At 40.9% G+C, this 14,116-nt stretch overlaps 1 protein-coding gene across 2 annotated transcripts in view; it reads left to right on the forward strand.

Moving 5' to 3' along the window:
- The window catches only part of myo1ea (myosin IEa), a 62,772-nt gene extending 48,656 nt beyond the window's left edge, over window positions 1–14,116 (forward strand). Inside the window, exons 20-29 of one of the 2 annotated variants that reach the window (XM_047151647.2) lie at window positions 1,201–1,315; window positions 1,820–1,989; window positions 2,237–2,382; window positions 4,585–4,731; window positions 4,833–4,990; window positions 6,150–6,239; window positions 6,966–7,158; window positions 7,412–7,441; window positions 9,398–9,567; window positions 11,347–14,116. In XM_047151647.2, coding sequence (XP_047007603.1) covers window positions 1,201–1,315; window positions 1,820–1,989; window positions 2,237–2,382; window positions 4,585–4,731; window positions 4,833–4,990; window positions 6,150–6,239; window positions 6,966–7,158; window positions 7,412–7,441; window positions 9,398–9,567; window positions 11,347–11,423 — 1,296 coding nt within the window. In that variant the 3' untranslated portion in view covers window positions 11,424–14,116. The remainder of the gene's footprint in view (window positions 1–1,200; window positions 1,316–1,819; window positions 1,990–2,236; window positions 2,383–4,584; window positions 4,732–4,832; window positions 4,991–6,149; window positions 6,240–6,965; window positions 7,159–7,411; window positions 7,442–9,397; window positions 9,568–11,346) is intronic. The other variant, XM_047151648.2, reaches the window with a different exon arrangement.

Raw genomic sequence — 14,116 nt, forward strand, 5'->3', positions numbered from 1 at the left:
TTCCCGAAGACTGGAGTTAAAGGATTGGATTGGCTAAACATCACATTTCCATATTCTCCCCTAAACCCAAGTGTACTGAGTCAGACATGTTTGGTGTTCAATGTTTGTTTCTTTGTGGTGTAACATAACTGACAAGGAATGGAAAAGACTGTTCGAATGGGATAAGATTTCCATATTTATGTCTCTGGGAATTCTGATTGGTTTACATGGGATAAGAAATCTCGGTTTGGGCGCGTCTTCATGCTGTACGCATGTTCATCACACAAACACATTCCGTACATACTACGCACACCTCGTTTTAATACAAACAGATTGTTTTGATTTTTGTTGTAAGCGCTTGTCGTAGGGCTTGTAGCTTCACAACTTGAGCTTGATCATTAGCAGGTCATATGATCATAAGGTTTATGTAAGCTCTATCTGTACTAGGAACGCAAAAACTTCCTTAAAATATACCTAATACACTCTGAAGTGTTGCTTCTCTGACAAGTCCTTTTGAAATATTGTCAATATTTTCTTTTTTTTTTTATTATTGTTCCTCATTTTAATCTTAGCTGGGAGAAAACCCCTACGTCAAACCTACTTTGTTTCAGTTTGTTTTTCTGTTGGTGATGAGAGAGAAGAGAACTTCCTCCTTTATACTGAAGAAAATATACAGGAGAGAAGGGAACCTTAGCTGGAGTTTTTTCTACTGGTCATTTTGTAGAAGGTGAAATATGGCGTAATCTTTCCAGGTGCATGTACGCACAAAAATTATTGTCTCGGACAGGATTAAAATCTTAGAAATAAACCAGTAATAATTACATTACCCCACCTCCACATCTGAAACTAATCCAGTCCCAGCAGGCCAAAAGTCTCAGCCAAAACCTTTTCAGTAAATATATGCCTAAAACTGTGTTTAGCTGTTAAGTCATACTGACATTTGGGGAATTAAGGTGTAAATATAATTATTTCCCAAACCACTATCTTACGTTTAAATAAATATAACATACAATAACGAATGATGTGCTGTGAAGTAAAATTATAACCATCCTGACTAATTATGACAGGCAAGAGCATTGTTGGTTTGTTATTAAGGCTCTTATATGGTGTGACAGATTGGCATTGTGTTTGGTACAGCTGTATTTCCACTGGCTATAGTTTCTAGCTGTGGCGTTAGCTGCAGGTATGCGCAGATGCCTAAGCATTGCTGTTTCTCCACAGCTCTTCCTCCTGGAGGAAACTAGGGAGCGCAAGTTTGACGGCTATGCCAGGGCTATCCAGCGTGCCTGGCGCCAGTACATCGCCCGCAAGAAATATGTGCAGATGAGAGAGGAAGGTGAGCGCCACTGTCTAACCGATCCCTGCCCAGTTCACATACAGTACACACGCGTTCACATTCAGACACTGGGGCGCACATAGAGAACTAAAGAAGGAAGTGAAAACCATCTCTAGGTTATAAGACCAATATGTCAGCTATTTGTGTATGAATTGAGGTTTCAGTGGGTTTCCTTTGTTCAAGTATCGAGCACAGATATTGACCTCATTTCCTCACTTGTTACACAGGCCGAACGAAACCGCAACAATGAGCATGACATGCGTTAGAATATAAGTCGAAATTCCAACTTAGTATAATCATCTTGGCGAAGAATACTCTGGATCTGAGTTGACACAATGAATTAATCTATTATTAGTCACCTTTTCAACAAAAAGATCTTTGCGTCAACCGCTCATTCATAGCCATATATGGGTAATGCAGCAATAACAGCCAATACACTCCTCACACATCATCATCAAGCATAATCTTCGCTGATCTAAAGGGTTTATGTGTTTTTATCCTCAGCCTCTGACCTGCTGCTGAACAAGAAGGAGAGGAGGAGGCACAGCATAAACAGGAACTTTGTGGGAGATTACATCGGCATGGATGACCGGCCTGAGCTCAGGCAGTTCCTGGCCAAGAGGGAGAAGATTGACTTCGCAGACAAAGTCACTAAATATGACCGACGCTTTAAGGTGCGATATAGAATATACCTGTATTGAAAGACTTAAGACCTGGGGTTTCCACAGACATAATCTGAGTTGAACTGAGTAGTGTGTCCAGAAATCCTGTTTTGTAGCTTGAATCAGTTTGACATCAAATCAGATTTATTTTCTGGGTTTGTGAAACTGCTCACATTGACTGTTTGTTTGTTTGTTTGTTTGTTGTTTTTTTAAACAATCACGAATGTTAATGTTTTTGTTGTTTTCCTTCTTTTGGCAGGGTATTAAGCGGGACCTAATCCTCACACCTAAGTGTGTTTATCTGATTGGGAGAGAGAAGGTGAAGCAAGGTCCTGAGAAGGGCCAGATAAAAGAGGTTCTCAAGCGTAAAATCGATGTGGAGAAGATCATGGCTGTTTCTCTTAGGTAAGGCATGAAGCAGGACTCTGTATGTGAGTGTGTGTGTGAGCGATAAAGCAGGTTAAATAGTTAATCATTAAACACCACTGAGTCAATATTTGGAGAGTGGGTCAACAAACCTTGAACACATATAATGTCACGGGAAGAAAAAAGTCACCCCTGATACTCTGTAATACACACATTTATTACTGCACCGACATGAATCTCAGTACTTCCATACTCAGTTCAGAACTTGTGATCTCCTGTACATAAAGCCGGATTATTACTCAGGTCCTCCGTCCGCGCAAACCCAGTGTGGGGACTTCAGAGGCAGTAGGTCTGAACTGTATAGCCCTCACATAACCGTATGCTCTAAACTATCACATCTGAGGAACTGGAGACATCTGTGACACATTCAGAGCTTCCCTCCATAAGCCACATGCAGCCTTTAGGTATAAAAACCACATGTATGTTTGTTTAGCCTGACGTCTCAGAGTCAACTGTAAAAAGAAGAGCTTTCTCTAAGGCTGTCAGCGTGCATCATTCTTATCAGATTAAAGTCATGGGTCACACAACTTTCCCCAAGGACACGGGATTAAAATAGAAAAGTCACACGACAAGTTAAACATTGCACGTCAGTGCTCCACAAGTGTTGCGTAAACAGCACAATGCTATAAACTGTCTAAATGGTCCTCTCTTTCTAGTAGGGGGTCTGGGAGAAGTGATATGAGTGGAGGGTTGTGTGTAATGTAATCCAGCTGCTCCTTAGAAGGCAGAACATGCCTTGTAAAACGCTCATTAGAAATGGCTTAAGTTTATTAGGGTGAAACAGGCGATCACCGCATGTGCCTCCGTCGTGATATCTCTGTTTGGCCCTAAATTGCCTGCTGTTTTGTGTTCTGTCGTATTGAGTCGTTTGTAGACTGAACTGAGAACATCTGAAACATGCTCCTGTTGATCATTTTATCTGTACGGAACATCGTATGGACAGTATTCGGGTTTGGACGGTTATATGGAAAAGGAACAACAGGAATATTAATAATGGAAATGAGTTTAAACCATAGCTAGAATTGCTGCATAGTTCACTGTAGTTCTATGTACAGGTAGGCAATGTGGAGGGGGAAAAAAAAGAGTCATATCACAATACATGGCAGTTATTATCGTTAAACACACTATATAGGAGGATATTTAAATTTACTAACAGGGTGTCATCAAAACAGGAACAAAGCTTTAAAAAGACAAGTAAATCCTATTGCAAAAACATCACCTGGTATTATTCCAATCTTCATCCGTCCGGTTTTGGTGAACCCGTTCCCACTGTAGCTTCAGATACATGTTCCTGTCTCCGAGGGGCAGAAGTGGATCTTGACATTCTGCTGTTATAGTCACTCCGCCTCGGTGTTTGGCGTTGACGTGCTTTTCTGAAGCGTGGTTATTTGAGTTCCTGTAGCCTTTCTGTCATCTTGAACCAGTTTGGTGGTTATCTTCTGACCTCTGTCATCACCAAGACCTTTCCACTTGCAGAACAGCTGCTCACGGGATGTTTTTTTCCATGTACACCATTCTGTGTAATGGCTAGAGAGAGTTGTGTGTGAAGGACCCTGGAAAGCAGGAATTTCTAAAATACTCACTGAGATCACTTTTTTTTTTTTCTCTCTCTCTGTTCGGAATGAGTGATGTGACCAGGAACTTTTTGTGAAGGAAAATGACATGCTTTGAGCGTGTAGTCACATAGTATGCAAGTACAGGGACATTCTAACACGTCATGTAAAGGAAGAGAACGTTGTTGCCCAGAAGAGAAGACTGTCACCGTGAACAAACTCCTTGTTGCATTTCAGCTTTTCGTTATTCGTTATTTCTTATATCATTTATACTAAATCATTAAATTTATCATTCCCTTGATTTCATTTTTAGATGTTTCATTCACGCCTCTCTAAAATACATCCTTCAGTTCGACCAAGCAAACCGTCACAAAGCTCCTCCTCCATCGTGCAAGGAGTTGTGAGCAATATTAGCTGAAAAAGTGTCCACGGATCCACACGTCAAAAATCTACCGGAAATAGTAGATCATCCGGGTATCCTTTGGGATACTCGTTTCAACATACTACGATTTGGGACCCATTAATTCTCATCACGGATATTATTTAGTACGGATCCCATGCCAGTTGGAATGCAGGGATTGTCTTCTCCTTTCTTATTTATCTCTCTTCTCCTCTCTCCGGTGTGCAGCACTCTGCAGGATGACTTTATGATCGTTCATGAACAAGAGTATGACAGCCTGCTGGAGTGCGTGTTTAAGACCGAGTTTATCAGCTTACTGTCGCGCAGATATGAGGAAAAAACCCAGAAGAAGCTGCCTCTCAAATTTGGCAACACGTAAGTCCCCATAGCACTCGTTCAACTAGAATGGCCTGTGAGCAACGGCTTTGTCTCTGAAAGAAGAGCAGACTTGTTAAGAGTTTGGCTCTGATGTTCAGGTTGGATATGAAGCTGAAGAAGGAGAGCTGGGGGCCGTGGAGCAATGGAGGTTCTCGGCAGGTGCAGTTCATGCAGGGTCAGGGAGAGGTAGCCACGTTGAAACCCTCCACCAAGATGCTGCAGGTCAGCATTGGACCAGGACTTCCTAAGAACTCACGTGAGTATCAGAGCACCCAGAGAATGCGTCTTGAGAGTTCTTATTCCTACACGTTTCATTGCTATTAAGAGCAGCTGTTGTCCCAGGGATAATCAGACGCTGGTGTAGCATCAGTAAGGATGTTCTTACAGAGAAATAAGGTGCAGTGTACAGATGTTGTAGCCTAATTAAGGCTTTCGTATTAACCAGGAAAAGAATCAAATCTGGGGTGGTCCATTAATGTGGCCCAATGCAAAGCACAGTTGATTATTTATCCTATAACAACATGTCCTGAAGTGTTTTATTCTTCTTATATCACATCAATCTGCCAATGATTAGATTTTTATTTATTTATTAAGTAATGAAGACTTTTTATTAGTTTATAGTTCCATTTAATGTTGTGGAACATTCGCAAAACTAGTTCGTTTCTGTTACAACAGTTATAAACTGTCGGTCCCTCACTAGCCTCTTGACATAAAGACGAATATTGCAGCTTGTTACAGAGAAACCACAAAATACGGCATGCTCCATCCTGACATTTTTATGCTCAAGCTTTACCTCTTGATTGTTACAAAGCGCTGACACTGGAGACTCCTTCCATAAATGTTCATTAAACATAACGTTACAGAAAGCCTTACATTATTAGACTTGTATTATGTGAAATGTCCTAAATACAGGTCCGGTAAATGAGCTGTCACTATAGATGATAATGTATTAGAAGAGGCACTACTGTCAGAGCTGTGCTGTCATAGAACACTACTCAGCACTGTCCAATCAGATTCAAGCATTCATCAGCGCTGTGGTATAAAATCAAATTTAAAAAGCAAACGTTGGAGAAGACAAACATATCTGGGCTGATCTACATTTGGGGTGGAGGGGAATAATGTGTGCATTTGAATATTTTGCCAAGCCAAATAGCTTTGGAATGTAATTCTGAGAGAGTGTAGTGATTTTCAACACTGGGAACGTCACCTCTGTACTGGTCAGTTCTATAGCAGTAGTATTAGGCAACGGTATTAGGTGCTTTTAGGAGTGTGGAATGGACATGTAGGTAGAATGAGAATAGGATTACTTTGGTCTTGGTAACCAATAATACACCTACTGGCATCTCCAGTGTTGTTATTGTGTTTAACAACACAATAAAGTATGCTGTGTGTAACTGAGTTATATTGTTTTCCAGGACCCACTAAGAAAGGCGCCAATGTGATCCGTTCCAACACATTTAGACCACACCAGCATGTGCCAGCACGGGTTGCTCCCGGCCCTCCAGGTAACACACACACACACACACACACACACACACACACACACACACACACACACACAGGGAGAGTGTGGAGGAATATTCATTCTGCTGTTACAGTGTTCTTATAGTCCAAATCTGTCCAAATTTAAACAAAATCGATTGCTCCTTACATTGCATTTGTATTACTTTGTCATTTTGTTTCCAGTTTTATAGAAAAAAAAATATAAAAAAAGATGTTTCCACAGCCAAACACTTCCAACTTCAGCAGTATTAAGCAGACTGTGAAACTGACGTTGTTGTCAAAAGACTAATACTATTCAATTCAATTCAATTCATTTTTATTTGTATAGCGCTTTTTACAATAGACATTGTCTCAAAGCAGCTTTACAGAAATATCAACACGGTATACAGATATTAAAGGTGCGAATTTATTCCAACTGAGCAAGCCACTGAGTGGCGACGGTGGCAAGGAAAAACTCCCTAAGATGTTTTAAGAGGAAGAAACTTTGAGAGGAACCCGACTCAGAAGGGAACCCATCCTCATCTGGGTAACAACAGATAGTGTGAAAAAGTTCATTATGGATTTATATGAAGTCTGTATGGCGTTAGGAGCAGCCGTAGTCCCATTATGATCCAGTCATAATACCATGACTGGATCACTTCAGCCTGTGAAAATGAACACCGCACTGTTACATATCGAACTCCTTGGTAGTCCAAAAAGACATTATTCATTTTGTATATTCATTTCAGTCGCTCATCAGAACGGTGGGTTGAAACATGCTGCCAATCAGAGGAACGTGCAGCATCAGAGGCCGGCATCAGGTAATCAATCCCAACCTTTCCTGCCCATCACTGCCAGTCAGCTGAAGGACAGGAACAGCAGGCAGTCGGCGCAACAGCCCAACCTGGACTGCCTCAGAGTGCCTGATCAGGGAGCTGCTGGGTGAGTGTACACACACAAACACACACACACACACACACACACAGACACACACATTTTTCACAAATACACACTACACACTTTAGGAACATGGACATCAGTAATATGGGACAATTTTTGTTACAATAATTACACACAGCACTGAACAAATGAAGCTGTAAAGGTTTACTTTAGATAAAGTGTTCTTTGTCAGCACATCACCCAGACAACACGACACAGTGTGTAACACAGCTGATGTATCTCTTTGCTATGACAGAAACCAGCGGCCGGCTGCAAATGGAGGAAAGTGAGTCTGCGTGCGTGTGTGTGTGTGTGTGTGTGTGTGTGTGTGTGTGTGTGCGTGTGTGTGTGTGTGTGTGTGTGTGTGTGTGTGTGTGTGTGTGTGTGTGTGTGTGTGTGTGTGTGTGTGTGTGTGTGTGTGTGTGTGTGTGTGTGTGTGTGTGTGTGTGTGTGTGTGTGTGTGTGTGTGTGTGTGTGTGTGTGTGTGTGGTGGTGTAGTGTCATCAATGGTAGTGCTGGTTGTGGTTTCAATTCTGCTTTATTGTAGTATAAGGTTTGACAGAGATGTACAATTCCAAATCAGCCCAAAAGCCTCCTTACCACAGAAAGTTCCTTATTAAATATCTGTGCACTTACATCAAAGTACCGGAAAGCTGTTAATGAAAAGGAAAGGAACAACGTGCTATAATGAAATACTTATCTAATCAAATTTCCCTCTGCCCCAGGAGTAATCCATGTACTTTGCTTCTTTAGTTTTGCACTGGAACTACAAGGCAAATATAGCGCCAAGTGAAGGAAGTCTGTCTGAACCAAAATCTTTTCCCGAAATGGACGCGCACACACACCTCAATATACACAAAACAAAGCTGCAAAGAACAAACAAAACATCACCATGTTGCTGAATTCTGTAACAGTAAATGGGCAGCCGTGCCGAACTAAATTTTCTTCCTCGCCACAGTTTTGTATCAGTCTGCCCGCTCAGTCCCAACGTTCCCAAGTCTGAAAGCGGAATTGATTTGGAAAGCTGGATGTTATGCGGATAATATAGCATAGTGCCACGGTAAACTTACAAGAGTTACATTTGTGCGTACAAAATAGGTTTTACACAGACGAACATTGTTTAGAGCAAGTATATGAACATTTGCGCATGTATTTATGAGCCTCATAGTGCCACTGCATAAGTAAAGAAGCATCGTCTGGACACCAAACACATCTTATCTATTGACTACATTAGGGAAATTGGACACGTGTGTCAGTCTGAACCATTCTGAACAATTCTCTGATATCAGAAAGTGGAGATTACGAAGCTGGTTTGGAATTGAATCATGTTCTGTTCTTGGCTTTGCTGTTGTCTTACCGAACTTCTCCTGGGTCCTCCGCACATCACACAAACAGCTCCACAAGACCCCAGGAGACGTTGGATTCGGCCTGTTCTTCCACTGACAGTTCTGTGCAAACTCAGACGAGAAGAACACAGGTCTTCTGAGAGTGGTGCAGACGGGATGCGATGATGTGTTTCACCAATGACTGAAATGTTTCGAGTTATGATTCTCTCATCTCTGCTTTGTAGAGACTGGGTTTAGAAAAATATGATCTGTTAAAGGAATACTGCAGTGTTTTTAATCAAATCTCTCTCTATAACATCTGTAGAATGTGTGATTAACCATAGGTAACTGTTCCCCTGTACTGGAAACCTGTTTACACGACTAGTTTCAGGAAATGTCTTAGGATGAGACAGATATGAGCTGTCTTACCAAAGCTATTTTGATGTACTTCTGATCAAAGTAATTCATCACAAATATGCTACAGATGTGGTAGGTTTGAAAAATGAGTATTCCTTTGAGTTCATTATTTGTAAAATATGTTTTACTACACTATATTACTCTAAACTCAGATCAGATTTTGTCTTTATTATTTCAAATATATTCAAATCCATTTACCAACATAATTAGTCCTTTAATGCGGCAGTTTTGTGAAAAGGTTGCGCCACCTTGTGGTGAACATGAAATCATCAGCATGAAAGTCATTGGTTTGAAACTGAAGCGATCACAGGCAAAAGCACACAATGCTTTATTTTTGCGCCTAAAAGTAAAGTTAACTTCAAGTCAACTTCACTTTGCTCTCTTAAAGCATGCTCACAGCAGCTTCTGTAATGTCTTAGGGGGCGGGGCTGAGGGCCCTGAGCCCTGAGCCCTGTGTGATGCTGAAGTGAGTCTGATGATTGGGTCACGTTGTGTTTCAGGGCTCACAGGCAGTCGGCTAACAGGCCCGCCCCAGGAGGTGGACGGCCCAAACCTGCTCCCAAACCCAAGCCTCAGGTGCCTCAGTGTAAAGCTCTGTACGCCTACGACGCCCAGGACACAGACGAGCTTAGCTTCAATGCTGATGACATCATCGAAATCATCATGGAAGGTGAGCACGCGGAACAATTAGTGCAGAGATCATAGGCATAGGACCAGTGCGACAGTAATGGTGCGTTCACACATACAGCGATTTTATCGCTTCAACTCACCAGTTGCCGTATTATGAAGTCGCCAGTTGGCATTCCTACAACTGGTTGCCATAGTAACATGGGTGATGCAACTAACATTCCATTTTTGACAACAAACCAGTTTTCTTGCTATTAAAATAAAACATTCTGGAGGGAGTGCATTCATATTTAAAATTCACCAGTGTATATATGCATCATATCCTACGAGATGAAGAAGAAGCAGTGTGAGCTCTTTGCCATTGTGGCCATCGATCTGTGGCAGAAGCGCAAGCTCCAATTAGCTTAGCTTAGCTTAGCTTATGACCTTAGCTATGGCATTTAAAACAAAATAATAATAATGAAGCACACATACTTTTTGTTGCAGTAAAAATCCCGGTGTAGCTCCTATCTCAGTAAGTGAGCGTCACTATCGGGGTGTCATTCACTATATGTTCGATGGCTTTTCTGAACATTTCTCAACTTTCAAAGTCGCTGGACACGCCCACATCTAGTCGCCAATGGTCAAGTAGACCTGGCTGCAGCCTGCAGAACGGGGCGGGGCTGCACTTTTGGCTGGGCTACATGTGTCACTCCCCTAGCCGGTTATGGGCGGAGCGACACATGTAAGCCCGTCAAAAAGTGCAGCCCCGCCCTGTTTCTCAGGTTGCAGCCAGGTCTTTCTCACCAGGACCTTCTCCCAGTAGTCGCTGTTGCTCGCGTCACCTGAAGTCACCAGCTCTCATTGAAAATGAATGGTCTCCGGTCGCTTTATTCCTGCTAGTCGCTGTATCTGTGAATGCACCTGAATGCAACAGTAAAACTACTTAAAAGAAAGAACTTTTAATTAAATTATTCATTAAATTGCAAGTGGTACATATTCATAAAACAATATGGTAAAAATCCTGTTTATTTGCACATGTATACATAAGAATCCTTAAAGCAGCAGTCCATTTCCAATGGCTGATCAGGAATAAAGTGCACATTGGCAGCCACTGATTCTTTGTGAAACGCTCAAGACAGCAGCAAGGTCCTTCAGTGGTCAGATAATTAGTTGAGTAAATACACCAGTTCCTCGAAAGACCCCAGAGTTTGTTAGAGAACATACTTAAACAAACGGCATCACGCAGACCTAGGAGCTATCAAAATCATTCTGGAGCAAACTTCTGGAAAAGTATCAGGGCTTGGTTATAAAGATATCCCAAGCTTTGAACATCTTGTCGAGCACAGGTTCCCAACCCTGTTCCAGGAGTATGCTCTGTCCTGTGCGTTTCTGTGTTATTCCTGCTCTGACACACCCACTTCATTTCTGGAAGGACTGTCAGTTAACTAATTAGTTCATTTCTGCAGGACAGGACGCACTCCAGAACCAGGGCACCACAGAGCACAATGAAATCCATTATTAAAACATCGCAATTCTGCCTAGAGGAGGCTGTAAACTTCAAGTCAGTGACCGGTTAAGGAGGGCGTTAGTCAGAGAAGCATGAAAAAATGCTGTATTGTCATTATCAATGTTTCATCCTTTTAAAAGACAGCTCAGTGATCAAACATACAGATGCTTCAAACGTATAGTAAAGGAAACCGACTCTATTGTACATGGAGTTTAGAGAATACATTTCGTAAAGTTCAGTGAACCACTAGTTGCAATCTGGTTCCTTATGGACTCGCTGAAATAAACTGACTAATACCTCTCACTTTTTTCCCTTTTCCTCTTTGCTCCTCAGACGCCTCAGGCTGGTGGACGGGGAGGCTGAGAGCTAAACAGGGCCTTTTCCCCAGCAATTACGTCACCAAGATCTAACTCCATCTACTGCAGCCGAGCGGCCAGTCGGAGAATCACACGTACCTCAGAGACTCCTAGTGCAGTGGAAATGGACAAATGAGAGAAAGAGGGAGAAGACCACGACATGGAGATCATGCTGTATCTGCATGCTGTAGTCTTAACACAGTGAGGTTTTCAGCGGAGTCCTTCAGTCTTATCGAGCACAAGGACGCTGGCCAGCACACTTCTCTCCAGGGATCAGAGTTACACAGTCCCTGTGAGCACTGATCAAAACTATTTATTGTATTTATAGCTTTCAACATTTTTATTTTCCTTCCTTTGGTTCAACCATCGTTGATATTTAAAGTTATTTCTTTTGAAGACACGAAGCAACCGTTGTAAGTGGGACCTGAAATCTTTTTTTTTTTCTTTTCTTTTTTTCTTTCTTTTGAAACGGAAGGATTTTCTTGTGTAAATGAAGGTGCTTTACTGTAGATGTATCATGGTTTATGATCTCTTATGGCTCTACGTTTTAAATCTAAGGTTTATAGAGGGAATATGTTTTGCTGCTAATGCCTGATTGGTTTTAATGATTACATCTCAAAAATGTACTTTTTAACTGAAATTTGAAGCATTAGTCTTTAGAAGTCAATGAAGCCCCAAGCCACAACGCGCACGTGTTACTGCGTAAATGTCCAGTATGCTGTGTGCACTGCATGTGGTTACAAAGCACTTTATCAGTATGATGTACTGGCTGCTCCTGACACTGCCAGTCTCCCCAGGATGTATATACGAAGGATTGCCAAAGATGCACCATTTGCTGAAGGGAACTGTTTTGAAAGCAATTTGTTTACATAAATACACAGGCATTTTGCTTCGATGTATCTAGAATATTTTGTACGAATATGTTAATAATAGGATGGAAAGATTGTTGTACTGTTCCCCAGCATTCCCGAGTTGGCTGTTTGTCAATTTATGAAGGGTTGTGTTTAGATGGAAATTGGACCAAAGTTCACCTCCTGACACAAATGACACAAAATCTGTAAATATTAAATGATTAAAAAAAAACAACTTATCCACTATTGACAACTTTGATGAGAAAATACAGTTATTTTCCTTTTGGTAACAAATGCTTCTTGTTTCATTATTGTGAATGAACTTTCTACACATAGATACGTCTGTTTCAACTGTACTTTCTGTTCCTCTTCATATTTGTGCAATACCTGATATTAGGTAATGAACTCTGGATTTTTTTTGTTTGTTTTTCTTTTCATTTTCCTACTTTGTTTTCCTATTGAAATAGAATGTTGCTCAAACGTTTTTGGCATCTGATTGGTTCGCCATATCTCCAGTCAGGGCCGGCCCGAGGGGTTGTGGGGCCCAAGGCGGGATCAGGAATATGGGCCCCACTGATGTAAAAACTGCCATAGCAGTCCAATTTGGTGAGTGAAGAGCACATAACAATGACATTTTCCATATTTAAGTGTATAGATGTTAATTAAGTGCAACTTACAATTGTTGTATTATTACAATGAATATCAGAACTATATGTATAAAATACAAATATTTAAACAAATATATTCAATTATATCTCAACTTGAAAATCGGTTCGAACTGCATCTGATCAAACGGAGAGCCAGTCAACTGGGTCACGTGGTGGTGCTTGCCTGACTTTAGCTGAAACATCTGCAGCAGGTGGCTCAGCTGGAGTAGTCTCAGTTTGGGAATCTGATTGATGGGGTTCTGAAGTCTGAGCTTCTGCTTCAGGATCAATAATTGGCCTTTTCATTTTAAATATGCATTACGGAAATGAATAAACAGTTATCTACAATGTTATGTTGTGTAATATAAAATAATACAATACAATTAGTGTTTTATGTCAAACTAAATAATAAATACAGAGACACAGCCTGTCTCTGTAGCCGTGGGTCCACTGAGAAACTTCCGCATAGCCCCTAGTTAGTACATGAATAAAGTCAGAGAGCTCATTTTAAAAAAACAAGGCATGTAATCGAAGGTGTAATTCTAAGTGTATAACATTCAAACATGCATTAACGTGGAGAAATGTCTGCTACATGAAGCATTTCACCTAGTTTAATGGCTGTAAAATAAACACAGCGTAAAACTTTATTGCATTAGGCCTTAATGTGAGATGGGTTATAATGATCATTTATTAAAACAGGAGTATTAATAATACAACAATAAATAATGTCAAGCAGAGCGTACGTTTACTTTGAGCTTGCTTTTTTTTTTTTTCTTCCTTTTTCCAACTCCCGAAAGATACCGTTTAGGTGCCATGTTGTACCACAACTATAATCTCCGTAGTGTTCTTTATTTTTTTCTATTAATTTAATGAAAATGAATCGCATCTTTCAATGTAACGTGTGATGAGTTATGGTGTTATGAAATACTAATCCCTCGGCGAAGTTGCTATTACCATAGTCATGAGAATATTGGGAACTTTTTCAACCAAGAATAATGAGTTGTTGTTGTTGTTGTTTTTTTTTACAGAATGCCTGTGTCATGCGTTTTACTTATGCTTATGCTTAGTACATATTCATAAAGAGTAAGCAGCGCCAAAGACTAAAATAGGACGTTTCCCTGCATTTCTGTCGAACGTGAGCAATGAGCATTTTGGAGCAGAGCGTGGAATCCCGTGGATACGAATAATTACTGTACTTGAGTTCTCCTCAATCCATCACTGCATGAATAAATTATGCAAAATACTGTGA

Source organism: Ictalurus punctatus, chromosome 27, assembly GCF_001660625.3.
Source record: "Ictalurus punctatus breed USDA103 chromosome 27, Coco_2.0, whole genome shotgun sequence".
NCBI classification, from domain to species: Eukaryota; Metazoa; Chordata; class Actinopteri; order Siluriformes; family Ictaluridae; genus Ictalurus; species Ictalurus punctatus.